The sequence below is a fragment of the Lagopus muta genome, chromosome 10, assembly GCF_023343835.1.
Source record: "Lagopus muta isolate bLagMut1 chromosome 10, bLagMut1 primary, whole genome shotgun sequence".
Classification (NCBI taxonomy): Eukaryota; Metazoa; Chordata; class Aves; order Galliformes; family Phasianidae; genus Lagopus; species Lagopus muta.
The window spans coordinates 19,775,939-19,794,922 of NC_064442.1; the positions used below are offsets into that span (position 1 = coordinate 19,775,939).

General features: G+C 43.4%; 1 gene segment (V, D, J or C); it reads right to left on the bottom strand.

The window, feature by feature from the left end:
* Nucleotides 1-16,312: 16,312 nt before the first annotated feature.
* LOC125698054 (immunoglobulin heavy variable 4-61-like) lies at nucleotides 16,313-18,655 on the bottom strand. The segment is given in 2 exon segments: nucleotides 16,313-16,897; nucleotides 18,305-18,655. Coding segments are annotated over 2 exon segments (396 nt in total).
* Nucleotides 18,656-18,984: the final 329 nt, after the last annotated feature.

The window sequence follows — 18,984 nt, forward strand, 5'->3', positions numbered from 1 at the left end:
CCTGGGCCCACTCTTCAGCCTGTCTAGGGCCCTCTGGTTGGCATCCTGTCCCTCTGGTGTGTCAACTCTGCCACACAGATTGGTGTCATCAGCAAACTTGCTGAGGGTGCAGTTGATCCCACTGTCAATATCATTAATGAAAATAGTAAAGATCAGTTCTAGTGCAATGATATCTGTGTGTTTATAGCAAAAAGTTGGAAAGGTGATGGTAATTAATTGAGGTGTGTAGGAAAGTTTGAGACCTAAGCATGATGCAAATGGACACTCTTAAAGGCAACTTTTCTGGGCAGATGCTTCTAGCCGTATCTTTCAGCCTGCAGCCTTATCAGTGAACAGGGTTGGGTGAGAATAGCCTCAGAAGTAAAAAAGAATCACTGCTCACAGGGGTGTTGCAGGGCAGCTTACTGCTTCAGCAGGATCTATGCCACATGGCTCATTCTGGTCCAGCAGCTATCCCACTAGTAGGTGGATGTTAAAGAACTGCTGAGGAAAGCACCATGTCCATGGAGAGAAGGAGACTGTGATGCTGGGCTCTGCCTTACTTGCTCACCAGCCAGAGAGGAAAGGAAGAAATGCAGTAGAAACTAAGTGCTGTAAAAACAATATAGCCTAATGTGATCGGTTGACTGAGTCAGTAAGATTGCACAAGGGAGGCATGTCCTGCTTAAGTGGGTCAGGAGGGAGATTGTTCTGAGGTACATTCGTGGTCCAGCTGGCTCCATGTGCCCTTCTGGTTCTTGAACTGCATAGGAAAGAGTCATGACGACTGGTTCTCCACAATTCACTGCGTGCTTCTGGGACCTAACCCACAGATCTGCAGGACATGAAGACATTATAGAAAGGTCACATCCCAGGAAAGACTGAGAGTGTGAAGGACCAGTCTCAGCAAGATCAGTTACACAGATTTTGCCATGATTAATTTCTGGGGCTGTTTTGAAACAAGCAGTTTTGAAACCAGATACTCAGTTGTTATCTGAAAAACGTTGCATATCCTTCCCCCTCAGGAAGTGGTTAAGATGTTTTTAAAAGAAAGAGGATTTTTTTTCTTGAATAGTGTGATTTAGTCATACATTTTAACCACATACCCTCCTTCAAGCAGACAAAAACTTGAAGCTTGAAAGAAAAGTCAACAGAGGAATGTCTGTGTTGTGTTGTGTTCTTGCTTTTTTTTTTTTTTTTTGACTGTTAGTTTATCTGTCAAACCAACCCACAGTATTTCCTGTTGGCCCCCTCCCAGCATCGGTGAGTGGAAAATTGGTATCCTGTTTTTGCGCATCCTGAAGTCTGTACTTTCAGTCCTTATTATCATATTGACTCCTGTCTTAACAGGAGATCCATCTCTCTTTTTTGTTACGATACATAATTATGAGCTGTGAAATTTGAAAGAAGCATGAATAATTGAAATTAATTTAAACCCAGTAGAGTCATATTTCTTACTCCTCCTGAAGTCTCTCAGATGTTGCAAGCAGTTTCTATCTGACTGTGTGGAAAAGAAACAAAACAAAACAAAACAAAAAAACAAACAAAAAAAGACTAATTTAATCTAAGGGAAGTGTATCTTATGTTAGATGATTTTCTAATTCTCAGTGGTCACAGGAAAATACAGTTGAATATCAACTATATATCAATCAAATACTATCAGCTAAATATCAGTTTCCACCTGACTTCAAAAGTAAAACATTGTGGAAACTATACAACACTTCAACGTAATAAAACTTTATTTTGACCTTTATTAAGGAAACCTAAAATGCAGGGTCTACATATTTAACAAAGAGAAAAATGTTCTGGAGAAACAAATGAAAGTCCTATTATAAATCTGACTAGAATGACTTCCTTCAGGTCCAGTAGAGATCAATAGAGTCTACATACACTAGAAAATTACCACTAGTGAAGTCTTTTAAAAATTAGTAGCATATAATATTTCCTCAATGCTTAGGGATCCCTAAGCGGTGTAGCATTGCTTCTGTAGACAGTAACGTAATATGACCAGAGATGTTATTTTTAAAGCATAGTAAGTAAGTATGCTCAGTTTTAACACTTTCAAAACTAGGATATTTGGATACTTAAATGCAGTGGTTAAAGTAAGAGATGTGAGAAAATAAAGTATTCATGCTTAGCATAAGGATGAAGGAAAATTCATATGGAAATAAGAAATAAAAAGTTGTTGTCTTAACAGTTAATGGAACTGAAAAAAAGCAAGAGTTCAGCAGTATCAACAGTTTAAGATAGCTTTCAGATGATGTTAACTGAAGAACACCTTGATGAAGTGATGGGACTTAATCAGCTCTACGAACTGGGAATGGGGGCTTGCTTCTTTGTTTCTCCAGATGGTTGTTATCAGCAAAGTTGAGCCATAGAGTTTAAATTATACTGCTATGTATTATCTGCTTCTCTTCTTCAGCCCACTGCTGGCTCACTTACCTAATACCTGAAAGAGAAACATTTGTGTAATGAGATTTGTTAATTCGGAATGGACAGGATAATCTTTTTGGTCATTGGTACCTGTTCTTCAGAATTTTCCCTGCCTTGTTTTCCTTCCCATTTTCAAATCTGTTGTGTCTGGGGATTACTCCCTTACAGTCCATGCTGATCTAGACTTTTCTCCAGACTTTGTGCTCTACCGCTGATATAATCTGAGGTACTCAGGACTAGCTTGATTTATTAGCTGCTTGATGAGCAGCCAATTAATCAGCCACTGGAAACATCAAATAGTTCAGTGGAAGATGGAAGAGCAGATATAACTTGTGGTGGGTTTACAGAAGGATGCAAAGCCAACTGGTCTGCGCTTCCTTTACCTGACTCCTATGCTCCCGAGAACTGAGTGATGTATTTCCTACCTCAGAATATGAACAGATACTCATGAGCATGTTGAAGGCGATGCATTTTGCCAGCAGGACCCTCAAACCCAAAATAACCATGAACAGCATGTTCATTTTCTCCATTTTGATATCTTGGAAAAAAAAAAAAGAAAAAGAAAAAGAAAAAGAAAAAATGATGGAAGTGGTTGTGGTCTTACATTACCCAAATAAATAAATAAACGAAAATTCACACATCATAGATGAAAGGGGGAAACATGAACACAGGGAAAGAGGGAAAAGGAATGTGTTCAGGGACAGGAGGAGGAAATGCCTGCCTCGTGAAGAATTTAATCCCCACTGTCAATTGATCCCCATTGAAATTTGTCATCTATCAACCTGTTAACTTGAAGTGGCATGTAAAGTAATCTGATATTTTTGCACCAGCAGAAGCATTTTTTCATGCCCTTTTATGGAATCTACAATTAGTGAAAATTCTTGCTTAACCATTATCTACAATTCAGATATTTCTGTACTGTCTTCATATATTGCTACTGAATCCCCAGTGAAGAGCATTGACAATATTAATGTGTGAGGTAACTAACCTTTTTTAAAGGCATCTGTAAAGTTGCAAGCATTCTCCTCTGCCAGTTCTTCATCTTTCTCTTCTGTTGAATGATTGAGAGACACTATAAACTGTTTCTAACAGAACAAGAACTACACAAAGCACACCTATACCCTGTTTCCCAACAGCAGAATTAGGGTATCAGATGAAAGGCAGGTCATTAATTCTGAAATTAATATGAAGAGAAATACTAGCTGTTTACATGTGATTGCTAGAAAAATCTGCCAGATCATTGAGAATTTTGTCTCCTTTTTGAAATGCACTTTACCATTAAAAAAAAAAAAAAAAAGAAAGATTTAGAGCAAAAAATCAAACTACTTCTTTTTGTTTTCATGAGTTATTTCTGACTTTCTACTGTTATACTCATGACTTAAACTATTTTGCCTAAGATAAAAGTAGACACCCAGACATTAAGGGTTTTGGTTTTGGCTTCTGCTTGGTATTTTTTGTTGTTGCTCTTGTTGTTTGGTTGGTTGTTTTTCCTCTTTGTGTTTTGAGAAGAAAACTCTAGATGCTCATAAAGCTGAATTAAGACAATCTACACTGGGTTCCTCTGAATATCTAATTTCCACCTAACTAAGTGCCTGAACATCTTTCTGACTGTCCCTAACTTGTTGCTGCTAAGTTCTCAAAGAACAAGAAAGTATTTTGGAAGAGCCATCTAACAGAATCAGTTTGTGTTTGTACCTGTCAGGATTGTGCTCACTACAGTCTTGTTCCCCTTGTGCACAGCTTTGCAGGTCCCTTCTGTATCTGGTTTTATGCCAACTACTTTCAAGATACTGTACATCCCCTCTGATGTGAAAATAGGTTCCTTCAGATCATACACAGTGACACCCTTGGGCCCATCAAGACTGACATTCCTGTAGAATGTTCTTGCCAAACAAGCTACGTTTGATACATTGCCATACTGTTTGCATTCCTTTGATTTCAGTGCAATGACTTCTGGTGTAGAATCTTCTTGTCTTTCTGAAAAAGAAACATAATTCTGTGATAACTTTATCCTCTGCATACTCTACCGAGAGCTAACTCATCTGCAGTTCAGACACAATTCAGTTCTGTTTGTCCCCTGACAGCTGAGTGTCTTTCTGTGCTTATAGTTTTCTTCTATTTCTCAAGGAGCAGATAAAAGACAGAAAAGGAACATAACTGTGGGATTTTGATTGATAATTTTAATCACTTGAGCTCCATAGAAATTACCAAGTTATGAGATCATTTCATGGCTCATAACACGGAGCTTCCCTAAGGAACAAAACTTCGTCACCTAATAGAGTAATTTAGAGCCATTTCACAGAACCCATTTACTGTCTTCACTGTCTGTTCCTTGAAAAGATACAAGTCTCCAGGAAATTCATAATGCATTCTTGCAGTTAAGCATATATACTTTCAGTTAAGCCCATCCCTACCATTACTATGAAAATCTAGCAGAAAAACAAGATGTCTATGGAATGCTTAAACCCAGTCTGGAAAAGATTTCCTTACCTATTCATGTATATTTCCTATCCTGGAAGTTCAGCTGCTGTGACTTGGAGCTGATTTGTGTCTCTTTCCTACATGAGCTGGTTTAAGCTGAGGTTGTAAGTGCTTTGTTTGCACCTACGCTACACCTCCTACAGTATCACAGCCTATGTCTGGATATGGAATCTTTCATAAGACCCCACCTAGAATATTGCATACAGCTCTGCGGCTCTCAATGTAAGTAGGACCTATTGGAGCGAGTCCAGAGAAGGACCATAAGAATGATCAGGAGGCAGGAGCAACTCTCCTATGAACAGAGGCTGAGACAGTTGAGGTTATTGTAGAAAAGAAGTCCCTGGGGAGATGTAATAGCAACCTGCCAGCACCCAAAGGGGACCTACAGGAAAGCTGGAGAGGGACTCTAGGTCCTGACCCTAGTGTAGTGATAGGTTAAGGAGTAATGGCTTAAAAGTAAAAAACTCTGTAGATTTAACTTAGATATTAGGAAGAAATTTTTCATGGTAAGAATGGTAAAGTACTGGAACAGGTTGCTCAGAGAAGTTGTGGATGCCCCATGATGGAAGGTGTTCATGACCAGGCTGGATGGGGATGAGCAACCTGATTCAGTGGGAGCTGACCATGCCCATGTCAGGGTTGGAAATAGATAACCTTTAAGGTCTCTACCAACACAAGCAGTTTAGTGATTCTATGATCCTACGTTTCTATGGACCCTGTTGATCTGGGCCTTGACTTAAGAACTGACCTGAATTCATATCTTGGACAATCAAGCCTAACCTCCTCATTCAGTAGGGACAGTGGGACAAGTACTGGCTGGTGGTCGTCTGGCTATGCTATCATTCTTAGCTCTCATCCATTAGAGACCAGCTAACTCATGGTTCCCTGGCAGCTCAAATGTTTAAGCTCTGATGGCTGCAGCACCTCTATAGCACCTTCTATGGAGACGGGCTGAGGAGCTGGGGGTGTGCAGCCTGGGGAAGAGAAAGCTGTGGGGAGACTTCCTTGCAGCCTTACAGCACTTGAGGGGAGCTCAGAACAGGAGGAGGACCAACTTTTTACACGGTCTGATAGTGATAGGATGAGAGGAAATGGCTTTAAACTAAAAGAGGGGAAAATTAATTTAGATGTTAGAAATGTTTTACTCAGAGGGTGGTGAAGCCTTGGCACTGCTGCCCAAAGAGCTGTGGGTGCCCCAACCCTGGAGGTGCTAGAGACCAGGTCTCCACAGGTTTATAAAATGCCATTGGACAATTATTTCAGTATCTGGAAACCATGGGGAGCATTGAAACAAGGTATATGAATCAGGACAGGGCAGAGGGCAAGTGAAGTGTGGTGGTACACAACTGAATGTTTTAGGACAGTAGAAATTAACCCAATAAATTCATCTATTGTCCTAATTTTGACATTCCTACACAAAGGCTGGGGAAGAGGAATATCCTTACAAAGACTTCCTTTTGGAGAGTGGCATTCCAAATATGCAGTGTTTTCTCACATTTCAAGCAGTTATTGCTAAAACCTGTATGTCCTGCCTTTCCATAGGACCTCTTTTCTCCTGAAGCACTTTGTCCTTTGTCCTTTCCATGCACCTTAGTTTTACACAAATGAAAGAAAACAACTTTACCTCATAGTAGGACGGAATACCATCCCCACAGGGTATAATTAATGCAGTGTTAAACTAAGTAGTGCAGCTACCGAAGAGCGAGGAGTGCTGGGGTTGGAGATCTGTGGAGCAATGCTGATGCACACAGGTCATCAGCATCAGCACAGAAACCAATATTGTTGCTCCTGAAAAGATTTGTCAGGTGAAGTCAGGACCCAAACACCTTTGGTTGGAAAGTACGTGTTTGAGAGATCCTGAGAAGCAAAAAACTCAAACCACAATATCCCACTATGCCTTTGTCCACTCCAAAATGAAGAATTAGTAGTATAAACGAGCAGAACTTACTTGATTCAACTGAGAGAGTGATCCCATTTCCAAATACGAGCTTGTCTGTTGCCACAGTATTTCTTCATAGTCAAAAAACCACTTTTCTCACCACATGTCTAAGTTGTATTAAATCAGAGAATGAAATTACAGATACTCCAAAGGATCTGTGAATGGAATGCCATGAAATCTCTACAGAAAGGAAGAGAACAATGTTTTTGTCATAGAGTGATTTCAAACAACTGGATGCATGCCAAATCTTTTGAAACCATTTTCTCTTCTCTTTTGCTTGCTCAAGAAGCAGTATACTTCCAGAATAAAAGCTCACAAGAACTGTGCAGTTTTCTCCTTCAATACCTTCAATTCTTTCTTTCTTGGAGATGTTCGCTTCCTTTTGCAGTCTCAGGTTTTTGCATTAAATCCTGGAGTGTTTGTACCACTGTGCTACACCAAGTTCTCCACACAGTGAAATACTTCATTACAAAAAGTACCTCTTCCTTCCCTTTTACTTCACAGTAATTCAGATGAGACTGACAGTCATACACCATACGTGGTCCTTGTATCACATATACCACACAAAGAAATAACAACCTGTAGCAGGGTCAAAAGGGGGGATTTGGACCTGATTGGGACCTGCAGGATGATAATGTGTCCCTGCGAAGACTCGCAGATTTCAGCCTAATGAAAAACCAAAAGGTGTGTAAGTATATTCTACAACAATTAGCAAAACTATACGGGGTTTCAGAAGTGTTTGTTTGTATGCTCACCTTGGAGAATTTATTTATTTATTTATCCACTTATTAATTTATTTTCTTTTTTGGCAACAAAGAAGAGAAACATTCTCATTCTGGGCTTTTAGAACTGTTATCTGTCTGGATCACCCAGGGCTAAGGGTGATTTAGTACCTTAGGAAGCCATGTATTTGCTAAGAGTTCTTTATTTGGTAGTTATGTTGTGCTATGGGAAGAGATATTAAGTATTTTGCTGTGGATAGTACAAAGCAAATTAATCAAATTCTGTATGATGGTCAGATTCTGCATCCTTCCAACCACCTGCCTCTGGAGAGTTGTGTGAAACATAACGCAGGGAAAGATAAACTTCATGTATACATATTCCTCAGTGTGTAGCACTGGTGAGATTCTCCCTTCCACAGGTGCAGCTCAAAACAATAAAACAAAAGAATCTAATGTAATATGTAACCAAACTGTATTAAAAAACAAATAAGTCTGTGATTTATTGCATGGTGGCTTTTAAAGATCTCAATGAACTGCTCACAAGTGATCAACAGATGTGCTGACCCCCTCAGTTGCTTATGAATGATCTAGTGTGTCATCCCCTGACATTTGGACAGATTATTCACCAAACTGTGGTCTGCTATTCACAGACCAGCAACACTGGAGAAGCACAGCTGACACTTTTGCTTCAGATAATATCAGATGACTGAAGGTCACACTCCTGTAATACAAGATTCTCGGCAGGCAGCTGGGCACTATAGAGTTTGTTGCTCTTGCTCCCCACCATCTCTGCTAACCTAATGGCCGTATGGGACTACTGAAGAGTGAGGAAATTCTTGCTGATCAGTCCTTCATCCTCCAGCTGACAAATCAGCTTGTGAGGAAATCAGGCGGCGCCGGTTGGTGCAGTATTGCCCCCAGTGCACCACTGTGTGAGCAATTGTCACCCGCTGCTCTTCCCTTAGCAGCCCCTCAACAGAAGAGTTCTCTGAGAGACTGGGCAAAGCAGGCAGCTACTTGATGCATTCTGTTCCCCAAGCAACAATACCAAAAGCTCACAGTACCCTTCTGGGTCCTTAAAGTACTCTATCCCGAGACAATCTGTATGAAGGATGCATAGAGTCTGTGGTCCAGTCACAACAGGGGGCTTTTGCCACTAATTTCTTGTTGAGCTCATTTCAGCCTACAACACAGCTCTTGGGGTCCTTCATTACTCCAGAAATACAGACGGTTTCTGCCCCTTTATAAATTCATGACGTTAGAGTGTCAGGCCATCAAATCCACACAGTCCAATAAATCCAACTGTCCATTTCATCTACATGGCTGGAGGCAGGGCCCCTCTAGTCTGGGATATTGTCTTCATTACTCATTTTTATTGTCTGAACCAAAAAGCTCATTATCAAAGTCAGAAATAAGATTATCTACTCTGTCCAGGGAATGGCCCACTGGAAACCGGAGCAACCATTTTCCTGCAAGAACCCTCTCTTGTGTTTGTTTTCCCTTGCAACTCACAATCCATGCCTCTGGGATAGAGATGGGATTTCCACCCCGCTCCATGATCATGGAGGTAAAACCACAGTGTGCAGTGTGACCTACAATAGTCTGTCTTTAGCAGTCTTTAGCAGAGGAATGCTTACTTTTCTTACCTGAGGTCGTGGTTTGTAGGGGTGTAGAAGAAATCACAGGCCCCTAGAGAAGAAGAGAGGCTCTCTTTGTATTGCCAGAGTTGGGCAAGCAATTCACCCACTGTTTACTCCTCTCCCTCTTTCCAGGTATTTACCACCAGTGAGTTGGCATATGACAGTAGTGAAGTCTGTACAAATTTCAGTCACCAATCCATGATTGGTATAACATGAGCACATGCTGCATACAAATGGACAGGATCATTAAAAAGCTTATCCCAGCCCTCAGAGGTGATAAACAACCTGAGAGGTGCTAAGAAAAACCTTGAAAACAAGCAGTACCACATAGGAATCTAATGGAGGACTTCCAAGGTGTAAGACCATGACCAGAAAATCTGGTCATTGTACAACCTGAATGTAATGTTGTAATGTTGATTCAAGCAAGATTGTTTGAGTGAGTATCTCTGGATCAGGTTGATAAAAAATAAAGGGTGGGTGATAAGCCAATGCAGGGATGCAGTCTGGACAAAGTTTCAGTGGAGACAATGACAAGACATACCCTCTCAGCCACATCAATTTATGAGTGATCACTTCCAGGAAGATTAACCTGGATTTTGCAACTGATTAGGAATGGTCTGAACCAGGTCGGCGCTGGACTGAGAGGGTGATGAAGTTGCAGAGTTCTGCAAAGCCATGGGGATGCGCAAGGGCAAGGAGAAGCAAAATAGGAAAAGTGGGATAGGTAAAATAGAATGTCGTGCATAAAATGACACCAGCCATTTGTCTGACCAGGTACTGCAGCTAAACACTACTGTCTCTCTTATAGCCTTCTTTTTTCTCACCAAATCTTCTCTTAACACTCTCTCTGTATTCACAGATTCTCTTACATCTGTGTGTGCTGCAAGGCAGGACTGGCATCCAGGCAGGGGTGCTGGGCGTACAGAGATGTCATGGTGGTTCTTGAAGGATCTGTGCAGGAGTCCTGGTTGGACAGAGTTGGAAGGAACCCGCAGGTGTCATTAAGTCCAGCTCTAGGCTCTTTCTCTAATGGCTACAAATAGGGCACAATAACAAACTTAGATGGAAACCCTGCCAGCTGACTTGGAGCTAATAATTCAGTGTTCAAAGTGAAATGAGCCCCAAATCCATATTTGAGTACAAGAAAAAGAGACATGGCATGCAGTGATTGTCCCATAGCTTGAAACATTATCACTCGAATTTGTTCGTTGAGACTGTGAAGAAGTGAAATATGTTACACCGTCAGGCTCTCCAGGAAGTCAGTTTGTGTCGGGTGGTTCAGCTCACTTCAATCACTGTGATACCTAGACCACACAGTAGTGAACAGTCATACAAAAACCTTTGTTTCCATTTCAGTACCAGCTGACATCCTCTCTTTGATGTCTTTCGAATGCTGCAGCATTTTGTCTTTCTCTCTGTTCTTTTGTTGCTGGATAGTCAAACCACAGAGCAATTGCCATAAATTAAAAATAACAATGTCAGTATCACTTTTATGGTAGATAAAAGTATATGAAAGACAAAAAGAGATATAAAGATATGGTAGATATGCTTCTCCCACTGAAACATTGTCCTGACTTTGTGAAATTGCATTAGATCGTCAGAACCCTTTTCACTCAAAGAAATAGATTATTGATATGTTTTTAATAAACTTCTAGAGATTGACAGTAGGATATTTTCTTAACACCAGAGACCAGCTGTATCCAAACACGCTATCTGTCAGTTAAATTTTGTCTTACATATCAGGACTACTCTAGAAAGGAACAGGAAAATCCACCTGATCAATACATGGCTAACAGGCCATCAGAGGAATTTTGTTTCTCTGTCATGGGATGGTTTCTACAGCACCAGGCCTACTGGCAGAAGGTGGGGTTCACCTTTCTCAAATGGGAAAAATAATTGTAGGCCAGGAGTTGGTGGGGCTCACTGACAAGACTTTAAACTAGGAGGAGGAAATAAAACCAGGCTCACTAGAGATGAGCCAGAGATGAGCCTTGGGGCAGCATTCCAGGGTCAGTGGTAAGACCAACAGCCCAGCTGAAGTGCATGTAAACCAACTGCATGCAACCCGGGCAACAAACAGGAGGAACAAGAACAAGAACAAGTGCAGCAGGAAAACTATGGCTTGATCACTGTCACTGGAACATGGTGGGATCATTCCCAGTGCTGCAATGGAGGGCCAAAAGCTCTTTAGAAGGAATAGACAAGGGAAGAGAGGTGGAGCAGTGGGGTGCAGAAGCACTCTGCGTTAGGGAGTGTTTTGATGTTGTTGAGCTCAATTCTGGGAGTGATACAGTGATCCTTATGGGTATGGATCAAGGGAAGGCCAAGTCTGAAATCTTGGTGGGAGTCTTTTATAGACAGATATCTGAGCAGGATAAACAGACAAAGAATTCTACAAGCAGCTGGCAGAAGTCACACAATTGCTAGCCCTTGTTCTCAAAAGGGACTTCAACTTGCCAGCCATTTGCTAAAAATGCAATATAACGAGATAAAAGCGAGGAAAAAGTCTAGGAGTGTCCTGGAATATGCAGGAGATAACTTCTTGTCATATCTGGTAAGGTGCCCTGCTAAACCTGCTGGTTATAAACAGAGGATTGGTGGGAATTATGGTTGCTGAAAGCCATCTGAGGCATAGCAACAACTAAATGACAGAATCTTCTGTTCTTGTTGAAGTTAGGAAGAGGGACAGCTACCTTCAACTTCGGGAGGGCAGACTTCTGACTTTTAAGGATACTGTTTGGGAGAGTCTCTTGGGAGTCAGTCCCGAAGGGATCCAGGAAAGATGGGCATTCCTCAAGAAGGATATCTTAAAGGTGCAGGAGCAGACCATTTCTGTGTGCTGCAGGAAAACCGGTCTGGCAGACAGTTCAGGAAGAGTAGAAGGATATTACTACGATATGCAGAAAGCAAATCAGATCTTAATCAGGCCACAGTAGTAAATGTTAACAAAAGATGCATTAATGTAAGTCCATGGGACCAGATGGGATTCACCCAAGGATACTGAGGGAGCTGGCAGAAGTGATTGCCAAGCCACTTTCCATTTCCATTGTCCTGGATAACCTGGGAGGTCCCAGATGAGTGGAGACTTGTGAATGTCATATATGAATGAATATCTACAAGAAGGGTTGAATGGAGGATCTTGGGAACTGCAAACATGTCAGCCTGATCTCAGTGCTGAGGAAGGTCATGGAGCAGATCATCTTGAGTGAGATCACAAAGCGTGTGTGGGACAATCAGGGGATCACGCCTAGTCAGCATGGGTTCACGAAAGGCAGGTCTTTCTTGGCCAACCTCATCACCTTTTCTGGCCAGGCAACTCACCTACTGGACAAGGAAAAGGCTGTGGATGTAATCTACCCAGACTTCAGCAAACTTTTGATTCTGTCTCCCACAGTATTCTCCTGGGGAGAAGATGGCAGCCTGTGACTTGGACAGAAGAGAGTTTGTTGCTCTCTGCAACCTTGACAGGTGGTTGTAGTGAGGTAGATGTTGCCCTCTTCTCCTGGGTAACTAATGATAGAATGGCCTCAGGTTGTGCGAGGAGAGCTTCAGGTTGGATATTATGAAAAATCTATTCTCAAAAAGAGTGGCAAGGTATTGGGACAGGTCAAGGGAGGTGTTGTTGTCCAAGAAATGTGTGATGTTGCACTGAGGGACGTGGTTAAGCAGTCATGGTGGTGATGAAGTGATGGTTGGACTTAATGATCTTCAAAGTCTTTTCCAACAAGTTTGAGACCATCTGATGTGACTGAATGTGTACAAGGCCATGGGACCTGATGACACACATCCCAGGGTCCTGAAGGAACTGAATGATGTGGTTGCCAATCTACTCTCATGTTTGAAAAGTAATGACTGCCAGATGAAATTCTTTGCAACAGAAAAAAAAGGAGACATCAGGGTAGAAAAGATGATCCATTAAACTACGGTCTGATGAGTATCAGTGCCTGGGAAGATCATCTAACATATCCTCCTGGAAGCTCTCTTAAGGCATATGCAAGATAACAAGGTGATCTGAGGTAGCCAGCATGGCTTCAGCAAGAACAAATTGTGCTTCACCAGTCTGGTGGCCTTCTGTAATGGAGTGAAAGAATTGGAGGACAAAAGAGCAACTGATGTCATCTACCTTGACTTGTGCAAGGCCTTTGATATGGATACACACCACATTTGTGTTTCTGAACTGGAGAAGATATGGATTTGAAATGTAAACTGTTCAGTGGATAAGGAATTGGTGGAGTGGTTGCAGCCAGAGTGTTGTGGTCAGTAGCTCTAATAATATTCAAGAAGGCCTAGTAAGGCACCCAGGGCTGGGGCTCCTAGCAAAAAAGGACATGGAACTATTGGAATGGGTCTTGAGGAGTGTCACAAAGATTATCAGAAGGTTTGAAACTCTCTCCTACGAAGAAAGGATGAGATAGCTGGGCTTGTTCAGTAAGAAGGCTCAAAGGAGACACCATTGTAGCCTTTCAGTACCTCCCAGTTTTGTGTCATCAGGATACTTGCTGAGCTCTGCCTACCGCCCAAATCACTAACACCGATCAACAGCACTGGACCCAGTATTTGTCCCTGTGATACGCTGTCACTGACTGACATACAAATAGATTTTGTGCCATTGCAATAGATTTGTGCCATTGCCACCACGCTCTAGACCTGGCTCTTCGGCCTATTTTCATTCTCCTTTGTTGCTTGCTCATCCATTCCCTACTTCAAGAACCAGACTCAGGAGCAGGATTTAAAGACCGTCACTGTCAGGTCTTGAAGTTAAAGGTGAGGAATGCTGTGGGTCCCAGATGCAGATCTGAGAACTCCTGAAACTCATAAGACGGCCCAAGCGTGTGCTATGTAACAGGCAGAGTCTTGCTGTAGCAGGGTGTGAGATGGCCCATCCAGAGATTCTGCACAGCATTGAGCAGGAGTTCATGTATAGTTTTGTCCATGCTGCACAGGATGAGTTGCTCCACACAGCTAAAAGAGTGTGGAACTGAGGTGTGGTGCTGACACTCGTCATTGCCAAACTCAGCCATTAAAGCTCGATGCCCAACTCACCTTAGTTTAACTGATCTTTTTGGCCATTGTTTCTTATTACTTTTCTTGATATGACCACAAATTTTTATCATAGTTCTCTCATGGTGTGGACTTGTCCAAGAGCAGAGCATAGTACCTTCCTTTCAGAAGGAGCTCCAAACCCAGTGCTCTCCTGCACTGTCCAAGGAAGGTGCTTCCCATCTCCATTCATGTTCCCTTGCCCTCAACAAGTTTGCTGAAGACTCCAAGCTGAGTGGTGCGGTCAACATGGTGGAAGGAAGGAATGCCATTCAGAGGGACCTCGAGGGGCTGGAAAGGTGGGCCAGGGTGAAGCTGATGAGATTCAACATGCAAAAGTGCAGAGTTTTGCATTTGGGCCAGAGGAATCCCAGGCATCCATACACACTGGAAGGAGCGGTCCTTGAGAGCAGCCCTGTGGAGAAGGACCTGGGGGTCTTGATAGATGAAAAACTGAACATGAGCCAGCAGTGTGCCCTTGCGGCTCGGGAGGTAAATGGTATCCTGGGCTCCATCAGAAGAGGGGTGGCCAGCAGGGACAGGGAGGTGATTGTTGAGGAAGGGAAGATTTAGGTTGGATGTCAGGGGGATGTTCTTTACGATGAGAGTGGTGAGGTGCTGGAACAGCTGCCCAGAGAGGCTGTGGATGCCCCGTCCATCCCTGGAGGTATTCAAGGCCAGGTTGGATGGGGCCATGGGCAGCCTGGTCTGGTATTAAATGTGCAGGTTGGTGGCCCTGCATATGGCAGGGGGTTGGAGATTCAAGATCCTTGAGGTCCCTTCCACCCCTGGCCATTCTGTGATTCCCTGTATCTCTCATTTCTCCCTCTGTGCAGGGCAGGATGACTCTTTCTCTCACCATATTGCCTAACTTCTTGCTAGTTTTCTCCTCGCTTTGCAAGAACCAGAATGAAAAAAAGCAAATCTCTCCTGTCCTTCCTCCTCTCTTCTATCACCTCCATACTATCAGTGGCTCCTCCCTCTCTCCTCTTGGTCCTTTTCTCAAAGGCTCCTCTAACAACAAAAGCTTTGTGAGACAAAAAAAGGCTTTCCCACTGCACAAAAAGTGTGTCTGTGTAAGGCCATGCATGCAGCTGCAGGGATTCCTTGCTTTTGGCTTTGTAATGATGGTAACTGGCCTTGGAAGGACAGGTCATAGTATATGAAATAAGTTTTAGATCAAATTCTGCTATGTCTTGTCGATATTCCCAGACACCTGACAAAGTCTGCACCTCACAATGTCTCGGTGTCAGAAAGAAAAAAATACCTCTTCAGAGGTGTTGTAGATAAGTAGGAGGTTTCCAGAGGACATTTCCTCCCTAGAAAAGTGTCATCAGCTCTTCCAGGGAAAAAGCTGCTGGAGTGATGTGGGACATATTTGAGCATTAGAAGGAAAATCCAGTCCTGCCATAGTGGCTTTCATGCAGAGGCACTGGGTGGGCCCTGGGCACTATCCGGATGTCTGTCTCTGTGTAGAAAGGGAAAACTGACACAAATAGCTGTATTATGAGCACTCTGATGTCTGGAGGACATCTTATGCTCTTGCATTCCCCTATTTATCAGAAGTCAGTGGAGGAACAGATGCCATTCATGACTTCTCTGGAGTGAGTGCCAACACAGATAAGAAGTCTCTCGTGACTGGCTGAGCTGTGCCCCAGGGCTGACAGAGGCCACCGAAAGCAGACTGGAGGAGGACCCACCAAAGAAGACTAAGCAGTGCTGGGGCATGTTACTGCTGGAGGTTTTTAACATGCAGACTGACTCTGCTCAGGGCCAATTTTCAGATCTAGCGTGTAACAAAGCAAACATCCACCCCTGATATTCCATTCTTAGAGATATGACAGTGACCTACCTCCCTAGCAAGGGTGCAATCCCTCTTCAGAGGAAAAGGGTAGTCAGGCAGCGTGAGGCAATTTGTGCTGCACAAGGAAGAATCATGTGCTACAGCCCCCACGGCAATTCCACAACATCCCCACCTTGAGAGAGGCCCTGAGGTGGGGAGCTGAGGGCTACACTTTTTACTCTCTTGGGATTGAAGGAAAAGCAGGGTGGAGGTGAGGATGACATTATTTTATGAATTAGGTGAAAAATCTATGCTGTGTAAAAGTCTTGGATTGAGCTGCCCACGGGAGTTACACATATATGAAGTTTAATTTCAAACTTCTTTTACAATGTCAAATTTTACTTGAAATTCAGTTATGCATGGATTGATGGGCAGTTCCAAGATCTTTTAGACCTTATCCTTATTTCACAGAGTTTGTACGGGTAACTGCCTCCTTGAGAAGTTCTATCACCACAGCAGTCTTCTCACTTTTTGTGTTGTCACTCCCTCCTTTGGCTTTATGTGTGCTGTCTTGCACAGAAGTAGGTGGCTCTATCTGTGGCACTAAGGGTGCGCAGCTGCAGGGAAACCTTGTTTTTGGCTTTATCTGCAGAGATGGTGACACGATCTTGGAAGGATGGGGCATAGCCTGTGTTATTCCCAAAAGGATAGATCCAGCCTAGGAATTGCAACTGCCCTCCTGGAGACAGACGGACACAGTTCCAGTCATAGTAAGGGCTGTCCAGAAGTGCTCCTTTTACAGTGCAGGTGAGGAGGAGTGATCCAGAAACTGTCCCTTCCTTGGGACCTGATGTCACCATTTCTATTTGGGAAAGGGTGCCTGAAAAGACACAGAGAAAGTATGAAGTTTGATTTTTGTTTTTATTTTTTGTGATTTGACTATTCATGAAATAGTCCCTAAGTTGCAGGGTGCAAAACAAAAGAGAGGTCTTTACACTAGGAGTTCTCCCTGGGAGCAGTGGTTTGCTCAGACATTCCAGAACCCTTTTTCTTTGCACCATCCAAAGAACTGTTCAGAAAGGAGACCCACTAAAGCCTGGGCAATGGCTGATATACATCTATACCTATATAGATATCTTATAGTGTATCTATAAACATTAATACAGAGTCCTGGCAGAAGAGTGCACGGAGCTCCCAGCCCCTCCCAAATATTCCAGCACCAGCAGCATCTGGAGTCACATCATAAGCACAGGGAACGGAGTGGGTATAGACACGCGGGGAATTGCTTTGCCAGATGCACCTGAATCTCAAAGGATGAAGAAGCATGGGGCTTTTGCTGCATTCCCCTAGAAAATCCCAAGGTTGCTCACAGCGGGATCCTACACAGCTCCCTGGAGCAGTTATTGGCATTGTCTTCCCTTAATCCATGCTTAGAAAAATCTCAGAAAACCCCCCTCTTCTGTGCTGCAGCAGCATTCTACCACCTGGAAAGGGGGGATTATATCCATGCAAGTATTCATCAAAAATTGTGAAATTTAGACTTCAACAGTGGCAGGTCAGGTGAGCAGAGAAAACCTGGGCCTGTCCACTTCTGGGCTCTCATCTCTTTCACCTCCCATCAGAGCTGAGCAGGACAAGCTAAGTAGCATCATTCTCTATGCAATCATTTCACTGCTTTGAGGACAGAGAAAAGGGAAATTAATCCACAAGGGACACAGAGAGGAAAAGAGCCCAGTTCTTGCCTACCATAAGGGAGTCTGTGGTCCCTCTGGCACCCCCAGTGCCACTGAGAACATCACCCTGGATGCAGTCCCACCCTTCACAAGCCCTACCTCAGTGTTCACTCTTCAAAGACACATGAAAACAGTAACAGGGGGTGGGTGCAGAGTCCCCAAAGGCCCCTTACTACTTTCACAAGTTGTGCTCTCATTCAGGGTTGCTTGTCACAACTGATAGAACGTCCATCAAGCCAGGACATGGGATCTAGTAGAGGAAAGGAAGGGTGCTGAGTGGCCACAATCCCTTGAAAAGTAGTTCTGAAAGGATGCATGTCCTGGGCAATGGATGTGCGCTGGTGAGGTGTACAGTTGGAAGAGAAGTGCAGTTAGGGTACTCCACCGCTTCCTGTTGCACAGGTGAATTGCCTTCAGCTGTGCTCCCACAGCTCACCCAGTCCTTGCCTCAGGTGATCAATCAGTGGTTCAGGCCGTGACTCAACTCCCACACATGAGGGAAGTGCACAAAAGCCATTTCCCTGTTTTTAGCCCAGGAAGACTGGGGTTCTCACCTTTGGAGGCTGCAGCAAAGGTGATGACCAGCAGCCAGAGTAGCATTGCAGGCTTCTCCAGAGGATCTGTCATGGTGCAGGATGAGGCAGGGAAGCAGGGCTGCAAGATGCTCAGACCTTCCTCTCCTTGAAGCAGAAGAGAAACGCCCAGTGCCCTCCAGTGCTGAAGGCTCAGATTTCCGTCCAACCCCAGACAGATTTGCAGCCTCTTCTGAGCAGCTGCTTTGGAGTTGCAGTTACTTTATACACCAAATAGTTTTATATTCTTGTCACTGGTGTCTTGGGTGGGGAGAGGAAGCCACGTTTCCTTTTGAACATTTCTCAGTCTGCACAGGAAACTCATGGACCTCTGTTAACTCCTTGGGGCCCCTTCAAAGCACTTCCCCAAACTATCTTTGTAAGCAGTTGTTGCCCTTTAAATAGGTAAGTGGGAAAGGCCTGATAGTGTGGAGAGTGGTTTTTTTTTTTCCTGGGAGTGAGACACGATCAAATCCTTCCTCCCCTGTCGAAGACAAAAAGCTGTTACCATACCCCAGGGCCACAAAGCACTAATGCATGGTGAAAAGAGAATGCTTTGTAAGGGGCAAGAAGATGGTGGGTCACAGCTGTTAGAACAGCCAGAATAGCAGTGTGGGGTTTGAGCAGGTAGACGACCTGCTCTGCCTTCAGGCAAAGCTACA